Source organism: Amaranthus tricolor, chromosome 17 (assembly GCF_026212465.1).
Source record: "Amaranthus tricolor cultivar Red isolate AtriRed21 chromosome 17, ASM2621246v1, whole genome shotgun sequence".
Lineage (NCBI taxonomy): Eukaryota > Viridiplantae > Streptophyta > Magnoliopsida > Caryophyllales > Amaranthaceae > Amaranthus > Amaranthus tricolor.
Window position 1 is genome coordinate 16977834 of NC_080063.1, and position 21533 is coordinate 16999366.

Genomic DNA, 21533 nt, shown 5'->3' on the forward strand with positions numbered 1-21533 from the left:
CATTAACTAATAGTTAATTGACAAAAATTTCTTTGTATGTGATTTGGCATTTGCGCTTGTAAAGTATCTCTACACTATTAAAAAATTAACTTTTGAATCCGATTTGCAATTCAGTAATGAGTTATAAACTTAGTATTAAAATAAAATTCTTTGAAAAAAGTATTAAAATAAAATTGGAACTCATTTAAAAATTGAATTGAAGTATTTAATAAATATCATTCATAAATAACTCACTATTGTCTTTTTGATTTAATATCAAAAATATTTGTGATCCTAATTTATATTTCTTCTCTTCATAGATTTTTACAGCAATTTACTTATTTTTAAATTATAACCATTTAATTTATTTTCATATTGTAGTTATCATGTCATAATAAATTAAACAATAACTTTTATTTAAAAAGGATATTGTTTAATTTTTTTTTTAAATAACTTTGTAATTTGAGCCTTTTCTAGATTACATTACGTCAATATATCCATGTAAGTATTATTGCCTATTTACCATTGTATTAAAATTATATACATATGCTTTCCTCTTTTTCGATTTACTCTCTGGTAAAAAACACAAAAAAATAAAATTATATTCTCAATTCAAAAAAAATTAATAATTTGTTAAAGTATATATTTACATTTGTTAAAAAAGGTATTTAAAAAAAAAGGTATTTTGTAATACCTTATTCTTCTTTTTCCTTATCTTCCCTACTAGTTCTTGAACCCTTACCTATAGCTTGAGATTTAATGTATTAAACCACCAAGGCGAAGGAAAACCAGTGATATTTTTACCCTTTTTATTTTTAATAATTAAAAATTCCACGTGGCATTTCCAACCAGCTGTCGCTTTGATCACTCTACACGTTTGTCTTTTCAGTAACAAATCATATAAAAATCAAACGAGAGAAAAAAAAATTCGATTCTAGAAAGAAAAAATGAAAGTAAGACTGAAGATGAAGCGAGAACTTTCCGCCATTGTTATACATGCAATTCTCTATATTCTCTTCTTACTTCTTCTTCTTCTACCTTCTTGTTCCGCTCATTTGATTTCCGATGAATCGTTTGATGTGCGTCAACATCTATCCACCGTTTCGAGGTTCCATTTTTTTGTTTCCATTTTTGTGTTAATGTATTTTGATTATTTTATCCTTTTATGTTTTCTATTCGATTAATAAACCTAATTTAGGGTTTCTGTTAATGTTGATTGATGATGTAGTTATTTCTGGTGTGCAGATATGGAACTGTGAAAGATATTGTGGATAATTCATTTGTTCCTGCGAATATACCCGATACTTGTACGCCTATTCATCTAAATCTTGTGGTAATGTCTTGTTCTTGTTTTCAGTTTTTGACTGTGTAAGGGCTTATTCGTGTCGAAGTGGAGCAAGTTTGATTGAAATTCGTATTTGACATATATGTTTAGTGATATTGAAGATTACAAATGTCCAATTACCCATTCTCCATATTGCCTAGGATCCATAGTTTCTTTGTTTCTGATCAAAATGGACTATAAAAAATGATTTGTTAAATAATATGCAGCACTTATTTAAGTGAAATTTTGTTATTATTTAAAGATTACCGAGGCCTTGATTATTTGAGATTAAGTAATGAGTGGACTTGGTGCACACGAACATAGTGTACCCCAACTTTAATATGCTAGTATATTAGTGGAGTGAAGAGTAGGAAATGTAGAGGTAAGTGCAGTGAAGAGTAAGCAGTTTGGGTTAGTAAGTGGGAGTGGGGGTGGCAGTGAGGTGTGGTGCACCCAATGTTAGTGTGCATGGTGCACCAACTCTGTTAGAGTAGGCCAACGAAAGGTGGTACGAAAGGTTAATGACCATGGGTTGAAGGTGCACTAATGAACATGTCTATATGCAAGAACACCTTTATATGCAAGTATTAAGGTGATGTAAGCAATAAAAGTAATATAAACATAACACCCAGATTTAAAGTGGTTCACTATTAATGAGGCTACATCTACTATCCTAGGCTTGTTTAAAGGATAGAGGAGCTTGCTCATTGCAATGTTGAACGAATTACATCAATGGAGAGTGTATGTGTGAGCTATATATTGAGTAGAGAATAAGAGAGTATGGTAAGAGCTTGGCTCTATAATACACTAAAGTACAATATATAGACAACGGGGGACTTGGGAAATAAAGAGACAAAACAGAAACAAAGAGCAGCAACCCGTGAAAAACAGCCCCTGCACCTGGCTCGACTGGCGCTCGATCGAGCAGGCTGCCAGCTGCTTTCTGACACCCTTTTCAGCTTCTTTGCACAGTCTTCAATGTCCCTAATGGTCTCCCCTTGTGCACCTATAGCTAGTGTGTAGTATATTGCCTTATATATTAATGGCAAACCCATGTGAAACACTCCATTGCTTTGTTTTATGCACACCATACGAGTGTGTGCCTTCTTCATGAAATGGAGTGTCCATTACTACTCGAAATATCATGCTTAAGGTCTAGTAATCTTAGTTTGTTACTTTAATCTTTAAGACCAAATTCTTCCGCTCTTTAATTGTCATCTAATCATATGAGTAATTAACACAAGACTCAAGTCACATTTCTTTTAAAGTCTATAGTAGATTTTGTCAATATTGAAAAGTTAAGGGTGCATTGGAAACATAATGAAGAGTTCATAGCTGCATCCCGAGAACTACTCATCTGTCCTGGTAGAATTGAATCAAAGAGAAAGAAGAGGATTTTTTAAGATAGTGGTAATAGATGAAGAGAGAGAATGAATTGTGTGAATGAAATTAAAAGAGAGTTAAAATGCATGGATGAGATTAAAAGAAAGTAGTGGGCCATTGTCCAAAAATAGAATTGATGCAAATTAAGTGGGACGGATCAAAATGAAAAATGTTTCAAATTCAATGGGACAAAGGGACTAGATATTACTACACACGCAAACTTGTGAATTTCATTTAGTATTAATAAGAGCTCAAAATTATAATGACTTGTGTATTACACAACAACAATATTTCATTGTCTTAATGTCACTAAGTGGCTTCCACCTAAGGTGGGATTTGTGGGGTCGGATGTAAGCAACCTTACCTTTAGTATACACTTGTTATTGATGTTAAAGGTTGTTCTGATTGACCTCTGGTAACAAACATCATTTGCAACTTCACAAGAATAAGAAGTGCACATGATTTAATGAGTCATTTCACTGTAGTGCAAAACCATGAAACTATAAATCTTTGGCCCTATCAAAATTAGAGGCATTATTTTTTAGAAGTATTAGACGGGAAGTATGCTTGCAAGGCCTCTCTTTCACATAATTGTAATGAATTCCTTGGAGGGGGGATGCCATCTATCTTTTGATTCAGTGTGGTGTAGCATCTATACAGCACAACTGCTCAAGTACATCGTTTTAAATCGTGCGGCATGCCATATTTGCTCTATTATAATTTTCTGATTTTCCATTTTGTGGACTTGACTTGCACTTGTTAGGAATCTTGTGTTCTTATGGTGTTCGCCTTGAGCTATTGTGTAGCCGTATGTGGTTTTTGGAGTTTTGAGTGGGCTCTCAGCGGTTGTTGTTGATCTATGGAGGTAGCTAATGTTCATGTTTATCTATAATCATCACTGTTGTTTACATAACTAGCTTGAAGTTTGTCCAAAGCTTTTTTTAAAATATTAATTTTTAGTGAAATGATTACATGCAATTCATGTTCAAGGTCATTTTGTTATGACACCTCATGGTGGCATGATGCATTTTAAAGTAGGTTTAGGATTCATTAACAATTGGGGTAAATGTAAATATTGTGTTAGTGAGTAGTTTTAGTTCTATCGAATCTTGTTTCTTCTATGATATACTTGAATGAATTCATGCTGTTACCTAAATATCAAGTGGCTTTCGTCTAGTTGTGTTTGAGGGTCACAAACACAACCCTAGCCTTGTAATCATAAATAAATTGTTTACCATTGACCCTTGATTGAAAACGACATCTATAACTTCACACAAGTAAGAAGCGTAAATGATCTTATGAGTTATGAGCCATTTTGTCGAACTCTGTTAAAAAAACTACAAATCAATGAATAAACGGACAAAATAAAAATAAGGACTAAGTAATAATTATTGACTCTAAAAGGAAATATTGTTTGAAAATTGCAATGTGGATGGTGTGTGGTTGATATGTAAACTCATTGCTAGTATAATTGTGGGTATGCATTGGCACGTAATGTTTGAGTTTTTGAAATTATGTCTCAAGATTATCTTTGGTTGTACGCTTTTTGTATTGCATTTTGGCTGAAGTATCAACATCAATTGTTTTGTTGAAGTTGTTTTTTTGATTGTTTTACTTATTAGTTGCTTTTAACTAATAAGCTTTGCCTATAATAAATTTATAGTTTCTATCCAAGAATTTTTTGTATAAAACTAACCTAAATCAAGTTTACAGGCAAGGCATGGAACCAGAGCCCCTACTAAGAAGCGAATGAGGGAAATGGAGAGGCTAGCCTCATCATTGCAAGCACTCATAGCAGATGCAACAGAACGGCAGTTGTCTTTGGATAACGTTCCTGCTTGGTTATTTGGATGGACATCTCCGTGGAAAGGCAAGGTGAAGGGTGGAGAATTGGTTGTCAAAGGAGAAGAGGAACTCTATGATCTTGGAATCAGGATTCGAGAAAAATATCCAAATCTGTTAAATTATGAATATCACCCTGATGTATATACAATTAAAGCAACTCAGGTAGGGATTTTAATAATTCACCCCTAACACATCCAGATTAAAATTACCGTATAGAACATTAAGTTTCTAATGTTTTCTTTTAGCGTTATTTTCACTTCCCTCAACTATGCCTTTCGATACAAGTTTCTTCATTATTTTGTAGGTACCTCGAGCTTCTGCTAGTGCTGTGGCTTTTGCAATGGGACTGTTCAGTGGCAGGGGAAACCTTGGGCCAGGGAATCATCGGGCTTTTGCTGTCAGCACCGAAAGTCGTGCAAGTGACTTGTTGCTGAGGTTTTTTGACACCTGCCAAAGTTATAAGGTGAGCGTCTATGTCATAGTTGATGATTTGATTGGTAGTCACATTTCTGCCTTTGTGTATTTTATTTTAAAAAAGATATTTTATGTAGAATGTACTTGAAAGATTTTCCAGAAAACTCATGAAGGTTTCCTTTTTTGTTGTTCCTCTCAAATTGTCTTGATCTTCTTGCCTTTGCATGTTTCTTTTGATTACTATCTGTGTGTATCACCTAACTATTCAGCTTGGCTAGTATATTGACAATTTTAAATATGAACAGCTTGTAAATAGAAGCAGTGATTGTTTGTTTAGTACTCTGCATCTTTATTGTACATTAATACATAATGCTGTGATATGTCAATTTTTCAAGATTGGTTTGAATTCCAGCTGTTGAGATACCTTATCTGTACATAATCAGGTTTATCTTAAGACTAGAATCAGAATTCTAAGCAAACAAATGTATAAATGCTAATCTAGGTCAATTTGGTCAGGCGTTGTTTGAATTCTATCTGCTGCAGATTTTTCATTTGTATGACATTTAGCCATATATCACAGCTCTCCTGTGGCAATATTTCATAGAGTTTACGGGTCCCTGAAATTTGGAATTTCTTGCAGTGCTTTCAAAAGATAGCATGTATGTTGTTTATGTGATGGTGCTTTTTTCAATCTGTTGTAGCAACAATATCAATGCCGAAGCCTTAATCCAAAAGATTGGGGTCGGCTACATGAATGAACCAATGTATCTGTTCCAATGATCAACCACAAAGATTTTTTTCCATTCATTTTGATTATCTACCATACAGACCTCTAAATCTAAATCTATTGTGGCTAGTTTTGTAAATTTTTCACTGTTAGGGTATGGTGTTTAAGCTTTTAAGGTGTTATTTGAACATCTATATCGATGATACTTTGCCTGGTGATAGTTTAGAAACTTATTTAACGGTCGATCTGTTTGAGCTCATTTTCTAAAAAATTTGGTGATCACTTATTCACCTATGTCCTTTCTATATGAATGCAGAACTACAGGATAAATGAGGAACCTGCAGTTGAAAAGCTCAAGGAACCTGTTCTTGATGAAATAACTAGTACTTTTTCTGTACGCTATGGATTGAATTTCACTAGACAAGATGTCTCTTCTCTCTGGTTTTTATGTAAGCAGGTACGTTTCTCCTTGGTCACTAACCTGTGATTTACAAATAAGTTGTGTAATAAAGCTTGTTAGTTGCTTCTGCAATGACAGGAAGCATCTTTACTAGACATAACTAATCAAGCTTGTGGTCTTTTTAATCCGACTGAGGTAATAATATATACTCCCTCCAATTCACTACTAATGTCCCATTTACTTTATACACTCTATCCAATGCACTTATTCGATCTTTAATATCTCTAAATGTGCATAATTAAAAATTATAAAAAGTTGATATAAATAATTCTTGCATTGAGGCGAATCAAACAAGATCCCACTTGGCTATGTTTTAACTTATAGATTAATAGTAAAATACAAATTAAGAGTAAGAGATGAATAGTGTCTAAAAAGCAAATGGGACATTAGCAGTAAATTGGAGGGAGTACAATTCTTCCATTTCTCCCCCTTCATTTGAATTTTATCCATTTATTCTTCGTTTTTATGTTTGCCTTGGATTATTATGTATATTACTTGAACATTTAAGTGGCAATAGATTTGAAATCTAAGACACATTAATGTGTGTTAACACCTGAGGTAAAAATATATACAATTCTGCCTTTGTTTTTCCTTCATTTGAACATTTACTCATCATTTTGATGTTTTCCATGGAAAGATGTATATTATTTGAGCTCCAAAGTGGAAACAGATTTGGAGTCTTGGACGCATCTGTATATATTAACAGTACACTGATTAAAGAGTACATTATGGTTTTGCAGAGATCAACAAATGCTGTTTTTTCACCTTATGTTGTATAGTTGATGAATGGTCTTATGTTATTTAGAAGTTCATTTACGTATTTTTCTATTTGATCATTAGTTTTTGCACGGGGTTTTTGAAAGAATATTTAACTAATAAATCCTAACTGAATACAAATAATTTTTTTATCTCCCTCTTTACGTTGCCTCCCCCTCTTTAGCTATTACTCCCATGACACTAAAAATTTCCATCATTTGACTTTTTGCGGTTTCTTAGATTCATTTTTGTCCATTAATAACTGATTATGTTTCTGTAAAATTAGGAAAAGCTGATATTTTAAAAGTACACATAGCAAAAAATATGACAAAATCATACTTAACATGTTTTCTTAAATTGGATGGATTTACATTAGCATTTTACATGCTTTACCCCAAGATGGTTCAAATAATTAGGCGACAGAGGACTGAGGAGTATATGAATACCATCTCTTATGGCCTTTCATTGAAACTTAAATGGAAGAGAGAAGCAAAATTTCTGTGAAAAAGCATTCTAAACCATCATTCTTTTACAAAAAGTTAGAAGTCTATAAAACAGCAAGTGAAACAAATAAGTGATCTTTTGATTTTCCTTTTTTTTTTCTGGTGTGTCTTTTTAAAATTGTATTAGTTTATTTTGGGTTTGTAGATTGCTTTGCTGGAGTGGACAGATGATCTGGAGGGGTTCATATTAAAAGGATACGGAAATTCCGTGAACTATCGGATGGGATTGCCTTTGTTAAAAGATGTTGTGGAGTCCATGGATCTTGCTATTAAAGCCAATAAAGGTATCAGGTTTTTAATAGGTTCTGTACTCTGCCTAGCGTATATCTGTCTGTGCACCACCCAAAACTATGACAAGATTAAGTGAGAATTGGTTACTTGCTGCAAAGATTCTTCTCATTTTATGTATATGGTGACAACAGGGACTTTATCCTTTACTTAAATTATTTTAAGAATAAGCTATTGTTGCCAATGCAATTGTATGTGAAACCCACCAGCATTATACTCTCTGGATTCCGGAAGAAATCTCTGCTATATATTTTTCATGTAGTCTTTCTGATGATTTTGTAGAAGTGGCTGATGCTAGAACCGTTTTTTTCTCTCAGTCAACTTAAGATGAACATTTTTATCTTGACACTACTTGTGAATGCTGCGATCTTTCCTATTGCTTGGATTTAACATTTATCCTTGATATGCAATACTTATCTTGCCTCTAATTTCTTCAGAGAATTTCCCATCACCAGGACAATGGAATATATATATATATATATATATATATATATATATTTGTGCTTAATATAATTTTGAGCTTTCCCAAGTGTAATTTTTGACAAATGATCCGAAAGTTTAACCTAATAGTGATGGATAATATACCGATATCAAATGACACCGTTTATGAGACTTAAAGCTATGCAAGGGGAATGAGTGAGTGACAGTTTGAGCTATTTAGCAATGTTATATTCATTAAAAAGAAGATTCTGAAGTCATTGATGCTTCTCTTTGGCATTACTATTTATTCCTTGTGTTGTGTCATCTCTTCAGACATTCATGCCGTAATACACTGAGCCTATTTTTATTGGTACTTACATAACTGTTGTTTTGCTGCTTTAGTTGTCACTTATTGGGAGGCTGTTGTCTTGATGCTTTAGTTAACTTATATAGAAATGCTGTGGTCTTTTTGCTTTAGTAATAACATCCTGAGAGGTTGGGACCTTTTAGATGAACATATATCCTGAGAGGCTGTGGACTCTGGTCTTATTGCTTTAATGAACACATTCTGAGAGGCTTTGGTCTTGTTTTAATTAACTTATACACTGAGATGCTGAGAAGTTTGGAACTTCTGATGGTCTCTTCACTCATGTTCTTCTTAATGGAGTTGCTCTAATATCCAGATTTGTCTCTTCATGTCTCCCTGAGGATGAGACTAACTTTATCATTTTTTTTGTTTTGGGAGGGATGGATATTGGTGACGAGAAGGGTTTCTTTGGGCCAATGGGGGGTGATGAATAAGTGGAGCTTTTTCATGTCCTTTTTATTTGGAACTCGTACTTGCATCTGTCTCTGTATATGCTTCTTAATGGCATAGTTCTAATATATTCTTTTCCATAAACTGGAGATGTATTTGTATTATTAATTGCAACCTTGCTTTTTCTCAAACGATATTTTGAAGTTATACTACTAGGTCTTATATGTATACATTCGTTTGTCATGTAGAAGCACTGCCTGATGGGAGTTACGAGAAGGCAAGGCTTCGATTTGCTCATGCCGAGACTGTTGTCCCTTTTTCTTGTCTGCTTGGTCTCTTTCTTGAAGAATCCGGTGAGGATAAAAGCTCAAGATCTTTTGACCCTTTTCTTTTGGTGTATTCTTTTTTAAATCTGGTATCTTACATAGTATAATTATTTTGACTGCTACAGACTATAATCTCATCCTAAAGGAAAAATCAATGCCGCTCCCTCCAAAGCCTCCCCAAAGACGAACTTGGAGAGGCAGTGTCGTTGCGCCATTTGCAGGGAATAACATGCTTGTACTGTATAGCTGTCCAGCCAGTAGAGCAAACTCCAGCAATTATTTTGTTCATGTACTTCATAACGAGCATCCAATACCTTTACCGGTGAGCTTCTGATGGCTACAAAAACACTATGAATTGACTTACACATGGTTGTTGCTTTTTTGTGAAATAAATGCTCGGTGTGAATATCTGTAAAAAGAATGGAAAATTACCCTGTTTCTTGCTCTGGTCTTCGCGTGATTGTTTAGATATATCGTAATTACGAATCTTTGTTGAGAAGAGGCATTGAACCTATAAATGCACTATAAAACATCAATAACAAATTGAATTGCAGCCATACGTTAAAATTTTCTAAGTGCTGCAATATTTATCAACAAAATAGAGATGTAGACCCTTTTTTGACAAGTTTCTTTGACTATTCAAAATTATGGCATTCCATTCTCTGACCTTTTGGTTTGAGACCTTATTGCTTCTCTTGTACAAAATTTTACATCTTGGTCCAAAAATTTTGTAGTTTTGTGGTGATTCTGTTTTCTTGACTTATTATATTTCCATTTAACGCTGCTGACCTCTTTGAGCAGGGCTGTGGCAACTCTGACTTTTGTCCATTCGAAGTTTTCAAGGTAACTACTGCGCCATTAAAAGTAGCTATTGTTTTTATGATCTGATTTATCAGTTATCAAATTGCTTTCTTGTCTTCCAGGAAAGGATATTTGAACCTCATTTGAAACATGATTATCATGCTATCTGCACAGTGAAGGATGCAGTGGTGGAACCTGCTCCCAGTAAGTTGTCATCTTTGTTTGGTTGGCTTTTCTCTCAGAAGAGTGATGGAAAGGAGTCACAGAATGTTGATTTATAGTGGCTAAACAAATGGGGTTTACTCTTTTTGTCCCAAACATCCATTCCGAGAAAGTCGCCAATTGCCAGATCTGTGTAGTGAAGTACTGTTTTGGTTGACTGTTGTGGGCATCTGCATTGTTTTTACAAACTCGATGTGGAACTACACTTTGATTAAAAAACTTGAATGCTCATCACTGACATAGAAGAGTCTAATTGAATCTGAATCTGCGACTCTAAAATTGAATTGTAAGCAAGTGTGTGGCGTTGGTAAATGAGAATCAGACAATGCTCATGGTTCTCTTTTGAGTTGTATTGTGATCTTAATCTTATGCCCATATGCAAGGATTGAATGTTACATGCACATGTAACTAATATCTTATTATCAAGTGATTATTTTTTAGATGAGGTTTTATTTTCTATCAATCGTTAATTATAAACATAAATAAGATGACTATTATGTTTTTTTTGAGATATTAATTGAAAATAAGATGACTGTTATGTTAACAATATTATTTTTCAGAAAAATTGTCACGTTTATATTTTTACTGGAGGTATTATATGATCTCACATTAGACAATGCCTAATATACTAGTGTTGCTATACTATTTGTTTATTACAACACATTTCAATAGTATTGAAATTTTACTCACCATAAAAAGGAAAAAAAAAAATAAAATTGATTAGTGGAGTACTTTTCATTTGGTGTTTCTTCTTTAAATAAACAATTTTCATTATTGCTTATACTTAAAGCATTGCTACTACGCCAATAGCACATGATCTTCAAAGCTAGTTTCACTCTATTTTTCAATTTCTATTTTAGTTTGTCTTTATAAAATTGTTTTATTTATATTTTTGAAAGTTTCTCTTTTTTTTGAGCATTTAAAGCTTCACACAGCAGATGCATAATTTTATATTAGCATAAAATATATTATTTTCCGTTTCCTTTTAATAGCTATACTTCACCTTTTATGAAAGTTTTTATGAGAAGTGTAGCTATTAAAATATAATCTAAATAATATAAAACTCTTCCAATCAAAAAAAATTCAACTTACGACAAAATTACATCTTGATCCTTGTTATAAAAACAATAATCAGTTTATCAATCAAGTAAAATTGAGAACATCTCCAAATGGCGAATCTTCACATCCGGTTACTTATAAGACAGCATAATATGTCTATTTGCCCTAAGTTGCGAATTTGCGATCCTTCGTTTTAGTAATCCAAAATCGAACAATTCTTGACGACATATTAGTATCAGGAACGCAGGGCTGTCGGAGGATCGGGAAAAAGTACGTAATCCGGTTGAAAGCCAACTTAGGATAGTTCCATTTAGTCGTCTACAATGGCATATGCAAAATTCATCAGAAAGTCTCTCACATCATACAAAAATTATTTCCAGCAAGTATAATAGTTCTATATTTACTCTGTAATCGATTCTTCAACATCAATCATCAGCGAAACAAAATTCACTTGGTGACCAGCATGATCACACAGATGATTACAGTAAATAACGTTATAGCACATTCAGGTTAAAAATGGTTAGGCGAGAATATCTCAAGGACTAGTTCTCAGCTTCCGTAGGCAGAACGTGTGATTTACAGGTAGAAGCTGGTTCGAAGGAGAAAATCTCGATGTTCTTCAAAAGCTGGGTATAGGAGTGTGAGCAGCTTGTGCAGATCCGCCTTTGGTAGTGAAAAATACCCTTTTCAAATGAGTGTGAAATTGTTCGTTAGCTGGCAAACATCCCAGTCAGAGATGCAATTCTGTAAGCATATGAATATAAATGATGAGTAAATGATCTAACAAATATATGATTAATGAAGGGGCCAACTCAAAAAGTACACTTACAATTCCTTCGTTCTTACGGGAAATAGCATATTATTTTCGGACAAAGTTGCATAAGAATTACTATACTCTTCAGCCCATCAAAATAAGGGACGTATGAATAAGATGTACTTCTATACAACAATATTTCATTACCCCAATGCCATTAATAAGATGCATACAGTTAAAATGTGGTAACGGTCACGATTGCAGTAACAAAACGGTGATGCGGTAACGAGAGTGATGCGTTTATTGTAACGCCTAAATATCGGTCAAAATCAAAAGATATCCCCTTGATACAATCCAAAATGCGATTTGTTTACACCTTTACAACGCGGGAAATATATGTTCGTTGTTCATGAAAACCTTTACAACGCGGCTGACTTGATGCGATGCGGCCTTTTTTTTACACTATAATAAGACGTACTTCTATAAGGTACTTCAAAGGGAATCAATACAAACAGCAGAATGTGAGATCGACTATCCAGTATATTGCTTTAATAATTTATATCTTTACAGTGAAGATCGAACAAAGAATGAATTATATACTAGGAGAGGCAAAATTGGAGACGGAGCATAGAATCTAATTTCCTCCAAACTCGTAGTATAGCAGCAAAATGAATGAATCAAAAATAAGAACATTGAAATCATACCAGGACTTTTGGAGATTTGATTCTTCATCGGCTTATCAGTGATCAGATAGAGAAGAATTCAGATCTTCCCGGGAAGCTGATCGTCTACTTTGGAGACACATCTGACTTCTATGAGGGCTCCACACGGCACCCATACCATTGCCGTCAAATTGAATCGGTCCTAAGCTACCTGATGATGGACTATGCGAAACACCGCTGACAGCTGAATATAGAGAAGAATCAGTGAGCTGAATGTTGTTTCCACCAGACCAAAGTCCAATGCTTAATGACCTTTCTTGATCGCCGACAGTTGGACTCAGTGGCATTTTCACTCGTGCGTCCCCTGGAGAACCCACACATTATCGTCATCATTTTGCATGTTAAATGTAATCGGAATGTTTACAACAACAACAATGCCAGAGCCTTAATCAAAATGTTTAACGACCACAAAATTATAAATAACAAAACAAAATAAAATGAAAGCATGGATTACCCAATACTAATTCGACAGGTACCTCATCTCTAAAAACTTCATCCGGTTTTTAATAGTTGCTACATTTCTGTTTTTCACGCTATCTAATATACAATTTTAATCTTTAATATCGTTAATTTTATGTGATAAAGAATAATAAAAAGTTAATATTATAAAAATATGTAATAAGACGAATAAACAACATCCCACTATACATGGAGAAATATATGTCAAATAGGATCAACAAATGAACAGTAGTTGCTACAAGAATTGTATCAACTATTAAAATCCATAGGAAGTATCAATTTAGAGGATATCATCGATAAACTAACCCCCGAGCAAATTAAACAGTTTCAAATAGTAAAGATCAACATCCAAAAAGATACTGAAAATAAGAGCATTTCTTCAATAGTCCATTCCACCATTTTGGTCCGTGTAACATAATTCACCATTTAATTCGCTTTTTGAATTCGCGATTCGCTCAAAATAACCCTAAAATAACTCAAAGTTGACCATAATTCGCTTTTTTTGATCAGCAATTCGCAAGGACATTATTGAATCACGTGACTTTGGTCACAACAAGACTTAATGGAAAGCTAGTAATTGTCCATTTACGAAAACAAAATAATAAAAGGGAGATTCAAGACCTTACCTGAAGTTATAGGGCTCCAACGCTGAAACCGAAAAGGAGAAGCCATATTCAGCACTGCTGCTGGCGCACTACTATGCCTGAAAATCGGAAGATGTGTTCTGCGGAAAAATCTTGGCGTGCAGTTACCAGCACAAGACAATGCACAAACCAACAAAAATGACGATATTAACAGAATACCAAAGAGAACGACAGGATCTATCTTCATCTCAAATAACTGAAGTGTGTGAAGATCTGTTCTAGTCGCAAATGCCTTGCCAGCTTCGACAAGCGCGACCCCTTGTGTCCACGTGGTGCCACCAGAACCAACCATGATCTGACCATCAGTTATGTGCAAACCTTCCCTCAACAAAGAAACTATGTAGGGAGCTCTAAAGCAGTACTGTTCAATAAAGGGCTGTGGAGGAACGCTTTTATAAGCAACGTCCCATTTTTTACCACAAAACTGATGACCCTTCTCTAAAACGTCATCTAGGGTAGCTTCTGAACTTAAGTTGAAAAACCTATAGACAACAAAGAATCCAGACATTGCGAAAAATTGCCCACGAGGATGGGGAAGGTCTTCAGAAAGAGCGCATGGCTGTACGTCACAATCAAATCCAGGACTAAGATCTGACCATTCTGACAAATTTACGGCAACCTTAGCAACTGCATTGCACTCGGCCCAATCCGGAGAGCCAATAAGCTGAACGGGGACACCCGGTTTGCCGCCTTTACTGAGGGCTTTCTCTTCATACCGAGGGCTCTCAGCTTCTTGTTTCAAGGAAGCACACTGTGAGCAGGAGTATTCACTTTTATATCCAGATTGTAGGCAAGGATGCTTAATCTCTACGTTCCCACGAGCTAAATCCTTGTTGCTCAGTTTTGGCATCCCTTTGAGCAGATGAACCACAGATTTGTCGAAGGCATCATTTAATCCATACCCAGAAAGAGAATAGGCACTGAGATGATGGTTCACTGGACCAATGCTCAGATTTAAGTTAGTTTTGTTGAGAAGGGGTTCCTTACTCTCGAATGTTACTTGCAATGATGAACCACCCAAATCAAGGGCACCAAAAGTCGGTTTTTTTGGCATGGACCCTAAAACTCCCGTTTCATAATTTAGAGCTATCCATCCATAATAAGCTTCCTCCATGCCACTGATGATTTTAACCCAATCCCTTTGACATGAGAAACGGGAACCTTTTAGTATAGACCAGGCATGATTAAGAAGCCAATCAGAGTCGGGTGTTCGCAACCTACGAACCCCAGCAGTAGCATAAAGGAAAAGAGAAGTAGTCTTATGAGAATTCTTTGGGATCTGCTTTTCTGCCCACCGTAGAAGTGGCTTAATTGCAGCCTTCAAGCCTGTAGAGTTGCGTACCAATTTATCAAGCCCAGGCTCGGTCTCCATACGATTGTAAGCACGTCCACTCTGTCCCTTTGGCTTTCGATATCCCCCGGAATATGATGTCAAAACAATAGGAAGATTACCATTTTTCTTGTTCGCGACAGATGCTTGATATATGTATACTCGAGTCCCGGTACTCCCACAATCAAGCACGACATAAAACTTAGAAGCTCCACCGGACCACAGAGAATAAATAAATTTACCAAGTATAAACACAAGGAAACCAAAGAAAAGCAGGCAAAGTAGGGATGTTAATATTCGTATCCATTTCTTACGAGTAAATGGATTGCTTTGAGGCACTTTATCCTTCGAGAAACTGGGACTGGAAATGTCTTTACAAAAAGAATGAGGAGACTTTGCATTGATTAGATTTGTCCCACCATTTGAATCACCAACTTCAGGATCTGATCGACGAAATTGAGAAAAATCTTGTAATGATGAAGATAACCTCATATTATTCATCTGCCCAGGGCTGCTAAAACCGAATCCATGGCCAGAACCTTTCGGTGGCGATAATCCAGCTTGAATGTATGGGATGGAGGATGAGTGCCTCATGGATGAACGATTTGTTGCAGATGAGATTATTTTGGAGATTTTACCAAAAACCATCGTCTATTTAAGAATTATAACACTTCATTTGTCCCTCTTAGCAGCAGATATATAAAGCAGTGATGCCAGAAAAACGGTAATGTTCATGCATAGATGGGACCACTAATTCATACTTGACATTAGCACGGAGAATCCTTGAAATCCTGCAAACAAGGAGATATCAAAAGCATGAGTCCGAAACGGACCTACATCTTCCAACCGGAGGCCACACTATTGTTAGTTCGGAGAAATTAAAGATTAAAAACACCACTGATTCTGATATTTCTGGATTTTAACTCCAAAAACCATTGTTGTTCGTCCAAGGACATGCATAAGCATAAATTATCTTTTACGAACACTTAATCAAAGAGCTAGGAAAAGAATGAAAGAAGTATCAGATTGCCCTTTGTTCGTAAATATTACAATGTAACACAGAGATAAATATCAATGAGGCTCGCCAACTACGCAACATCCACACACTGATGTATATATTACAGAGTCTATGCAAACGTTCCATTATCCCAATGCCATTAAATAGGTCTCCTTAGGCTTTCACCTTAGCAGGGTTTAGGCCTAGGGGTATCGGATGTACTCAACCTTGTCCTTATAATAACAATGAGTAAGTTTTTGGTTAACCCTTGATACAAATCATCGTCAGCAACGTCACACTAATAAGAAGTGCACATCATTAAGTAGGCCATTACCCAAAGCATTACCACCTGTGCTGGGACCATTCACGATGGGCAAGAAGCTCGTAATGCATGTTATCTAATTGGCTATGCTAGCATAGGGTTCAACTCAGTCAAGGAATCACAACATTCTTAATTACAGTTCCTAATTTCTCTTCAGGTATAATATAAAAACTTAATTAAATTCACATGCCTAATAAAATCGAGTTTTGCACCTTCAAAATTCTAGCACATATTTTCTTGTTCAAATATACTAGCTACCTATTTCCTTATACATATTGTCATACAAACCAAAATCTGAAGGGGAAAAAAAGATACCAAGATAAAAAAAAAAAAAACTTAATACGGCAAATACCAACATTTTTTTTTGGATAGGAGGAAATAGAGGGAAATAAAGGGGAGGGAAATTAGAAGGAAAAACTCCTTTACATTATAAAGAAAAAGAATCCTTCCAACATCGGAGAGATTTGCAAGAAAAACCCACTCATCTTCCCTTATTTTCCTTTCCCTTCCCTCCCCTCCACTCCCCTTCCCATCCCATCCTCTCCTTTCCTTTCCTTCCCTTCCCTTCCCTTCCCTTCCCTTCCCTTCTAAAAATGTTATCCAAAACATAGCGCAACAGTTATAAATCCTCAGCAACATCCTAGGGGGAATAACACTATTAGCTGATTGTAAAGATGTAAAGATATATGTATCCTCAACTCTAACCAGTTGAGACAAGTGGCAAAGTGTTTCCCATATACTCAATTTAAGATCACAATTTTTCATAGGGTACAATGTTAAAGGAAGAAGTAAAACAACATTGATTCTCATTTCAAAATCCTAAACGGTCTGTTTGATTAGTAGTATTAAACGGTGGTAATGAGAATGAATTATAGTGTAAAATTTCATCAAAAGTTTCGTACCATTCCCATGGTAACGAAACTTTGATCACCAGGAGATTTTTCAACTTTTTCATTCTCGTTACCACCATTTATTACCGCCTACCAAACGGGCCGTAATAGTTAACCTTTCACAAATCACACAAAATTAGGCCTAAATTTCCATAGAACTCCCATTACATATCACAATGTCTCAATTAAGTTAAAATTCAATTGAATCTTACATCCTTAACTAAAACAATCCAGACCATTGTTATCTGCATCTCAAAGCAACTTCTTCATTCCAGAAAAATTGTATTAGTCAATAAGCATAAAGAACAATCAGATTACAAACAACCCATAAACCAATGCAAAATCTAAAAATTACCCACAATACAAGATACAAAATTTCACCCAAAAATCCCACAAAATCAAAGTGGGCAAAAATTAAAACAACTTAAATAACCCAAATCCACAATGTAATAGAATAAAAAAAATAAATTCACCTACAATAACCGCTGAATTCCAACACATATGCAGATCAAACAATAATATTTCTCTCAATATCTCATAAACCAATGCAAAACTAAGAATTACCCACAACAAATGATACAAACTCTCACAAATAAATCCCACAAAAAAAACAGGGCATTAATTAAAAAACTCCATAACCCAAATCCTCGATGTAAAAAAAAAATTAAAAAAACCCACCTCCAAAAAAACGCTGAATTCCACAATCCAAAAGCAGATCAAAAAATAGAATTATCTCGATGTATCTCCTTGTGTTCTAGAGTATTGAGAAATTGGGTTTTACAATGCAAATAGTATGAAGAAGAAAAATAGTTGGGTAAGGAAGAAATAGTGCGAGTGATGAAATGGGGCAGACCAAAATAGTGAAAAATCTTCCTCTATTAATTTCTCTCTCTATTGATTCTGTTGGTGTGATCTCATTTCCGGGTTTGGGTAAGATCCAACGAAATAATCTACAGAAAATAAAAGTGTTATTTACTCTAATTTTGTGCAGAAAAAACCATGGGATGATGGAAAAGAGGAAGAGGTATTGTAACTTGTAATTGATGAACGTGTGAAGACTATAGTTGAAGTCAAAATTATACCAACATTACAAAACGGGAATTTTCTTAGTTTTTTCTCTTATTATTCCTTTTTTTTCTATCACAAAAATTATTTTTTTTTATTCGAGGCAGACTTGTGTGTGGTTATATACGGGAATTGCAGATTTACTTTTATTTGGTCCTTGTTGTAGAAACCTCTTTATCCCAGGATTTTTCTGATGATCTTTTTCAATTCGAGAGACTCATTAGTCGCATCCTCCTTATGGGTATGGGTTGCCGACTTCATTCCCTCTCCAGGCCCTGGTCATAGTTTCTATGAGTGTGATATATTGGAGATGGGTATGATGATGATGATGTTCCGGTCCAAGTGTTCTATTTGTTTTTAATTTCTTTTAATTTGTATTTTACTCAATATGCAACTTAGAGTGTTATAACAAGTGCTACAATGATAAATAGAAAACAGTAAGAAAACACGTAGAGATGTACGTAATTTACTAACAATATATTAACTATTCCATAGGCAGAGAAGAGGACAATGCTATTGAAATATATAAATGTTGATTGTACATGTAAGTTCAAAAAGAAAAAACCAAACATTACAAAAACAATGATTTGTAATGTGTGATATTACGTCTGTTTCAGTAACTTTGTCTTATTTAATTTTTTAACACTATTTACAGTTCACTTTTAATTTGTATTTTATTCTTAAAATACAAGTTAAAACATAATCAAGCGGGATCTTATTTGATTCGTCTCAACGCAAAGATTATTATCATCAATTTTTTATAATTTTTAGTTATGTACCGTTAGAGATAATAATACTTCAATATATGTTTTGTCAAACGTGTCTAAATAAAATAGGACAAAGTTATTGAAATGAAGGAAGTAGTGTGCAAGGAGTTTGTTATTGATATTAGTTTATGAATTATATTCGAGAATTATAACTTATAAGGGCTAGTGATTGTACATTCAATCGATTATTAAGGAGGAAACTAATAGTCCTTACCTAAGCAATATTATATCCCTATGAACAACTAAGCATGGATTTTGCCGCAATGAAGAAGTAATGGTTTAACATTGAATTGGCATGTTTGGTAGAAGGAAGACTTAGATTTATAAGAAAGGTTGTTATCATAAGGCATTGTCAAGCCAAGTCTTCTTCCTTAGTGTGGTTTAAACAAGTAAAAGGTTTTATTAATGTATTCATCACAATCACCAAATTGGAAGCTTAGATGTCTTCATCACATCTTCATAATTACCTACTTGGAGTATTTCATATTGAAAAAAGTAAGGGAAATTCCACATGGTAGCATCTAATTTTCATGAAATGTCAGTGTAGCACTTTTGTAAGATTTTTCTACATGGTAGCATCCAGTTTATGCACTATCTAACTGCCGTAACATTTTCCGTTAAATTCTTGTTAATTTCTGTTTAGTTTAATATTTTGTAACATTTTTCTACATGGTAGCATCCAATTTTTGCTCTCAAATGTTTAATTCACCATTTTAACGTTTAATTTACCGATTAATTTATCAATGCCCTTAAATGTTGTAACAATTTTATTTTCATTCAAATTATTGGCATTATAAAGTTCAAAAGGTGCATTACAAACACTAATAAATAATTTATAAGGCGCATTTTATAAGCTCAAAAGGTGCATTTCATAAGTTCAAAAGATGCATTCCAAGCACTAATACATATCTATGTAATCGTTACAACATTTAAGGGCGTTGATACATTAATCGGTGAATTAAACGTTAAAATGGTGAATTAAATATTTGAGAGCAAAAACTGCATGCTACCATGTGGAAAAATCTCACAAAATGATGAATTAAACGGAAATTAACAAGAATTTAACAGAAAATGCTACGGTAGTTAGATAGTGTATAAACTAGATGTACCATGTGGAAAAATCTTACAAAAGTGCTATCACTGACGTTTCATGAAAACTAGATGTTACCATGTGGAATTTCCCTTAAAAAAAATGCACTTGTTAAATTTTATTTAAAAGCAAAAATAATCAGTACTTAGGGAAACTAAGAATCGATTATCATCTTAGTTAAAGAGCAAGTATTAATTTTTTAGTTAAAAGTTATAGGTTTAATTTTCACCTAACTCTCTCCCTTTTCTCGATCTACGTAATAATTAATAAAATTTCAATCAAACTTCTTATTAACTAGACTGTCTCATAAATTTTGAGGGTCATTTGCAAATTCTGTATAAATTAGATCCTTAAACTTTGAAAAATAATTTAAAATACATGTGTTCATCTCCACCAAATAATTAGTTAATACATAATTTTTTAACTGAATTTTTGAAAAAAGAGAATATTAGTTAGAGTCACTAACTCCTTTATTCTTTGACGTATTTTAGAATAATTAATAATCATTTACATTTTAATCATTCTGTTACACTCGTGTAAAATACTTGTAGAGTTGTAGTACACTTATTTGAACAATAAAGTAAAAAAGTACAAAAATTTAAACATTTTTTAGACTATTCTAAAAACAATACAAAATAATTTGCTTTTATTAGAATATATTTGGTAACATTCAATTTAAATATTATTACTTTAAATTTCTAATAGTATATATAGAGGATTTAGTGACATTTATTACACCTTTAAGCAACATAATAAAACATCATACTAAAGCTTTGTACGACATAGAATCTAGTGATATTTCTCATAAATGTCACTATACAATATAGTAACAATTACATATGTTACTAAAGACTAAATAAAATGTCACTAAATCACTATATAATGAAACTTAAAATAAAACCTAACAATTATTACCCTAAAAATATAAATTTATTATAATGAAACGAAACGTTATATAGCAAATCGCTTTGCAAATGATAACTTGATAATTGACTACATGCTCCTATTGGTGGGTGGACCCATCTTGCATTTATCTTTCCACCCCATAAAATGGGCAAGCATGGTTCTTCCCTCCACATGAGAAAGAAAGGTTGACAAGAATATCCAAGGTGTTAATCTGTCTACTTGTGGCACGTATAAAGTGGAATTCAAGGAAACTTGGAAAGAACTAATTAATTGTAATATTGGTAAAAATTAACAGTATTTATTTATCACCCTTAATTATAATT

General features: G+C 33.9%; 2 protein-coding genes across 3 annotated transcripts; one reads left to right on the forward strand and one right to left on the reverse strand.

Annotated features, from left to right (window-relative positions):
- The first annotated feature begins 848 nt into the window (after window positions 1–848).
- Window positions 849–10668, forward strand: LOC130804889 (uncharacterized). Its single transcript, XM_057669529.1, has 11 exons — window positions 849–1087; window positions 1225–1312; window positions 4400–4693; window positions 4836–4994; window positions 5989–6129; window positions 6211–6267; window positions 7537–7675; window positions 9105–9209; window positions 9308–9504; window positions 9984–10025; window positions 10106–10668. Exons 1-11 carry the CDS (start codon window positions 927–929, stop codon window positions 10262–10264), a joined length of 1542 nt encoding a protein of 513 aa, XP_057525512.1. The 5' UTR covers window positions 849–926; the 3' UTR covers window positions 10265–10668.
- Window positions 10669–11547: 879 nt separating this feature from the next.
- LOC130804888 (probable apyrase 7) lies at window positions 11548–18453 on the reverse strand. Of its 2 annotated transcripts, XR_009040072.1 has the most exons (5): window positions 18061–18453; window positions 13826–15964; window positions 12723–13044; window positions 11669–12008; window positions 11548–11582 (listed from the first exon to the last, which is right to left on the reverse strand). XR_009040072.1 is itself a non-coding variant. In XM_057669528.1 (4 exons), exons 2-3 carry the CDS (start codon window positions 15819–15821, stop codon window positions 12758–12760), a joined length of 2283 nt encoding a protein of 760 aa, XP_057525511.1. In that variant the 5' UTR covers window positions 15822–15964; window positions 18061–18453; the 3' UTR covers window positions 11548–12008; window positions 12723–12757. The 2 variants fall into 2 exon arrangements, 1 of the variants encoding a protein (XP_057525511.1); XM_057669528.1 differs by having other exon boundaries at window positions 11548–12008.
- Window positions 18454–21533: the final 3080 nt, after the last annotated feature.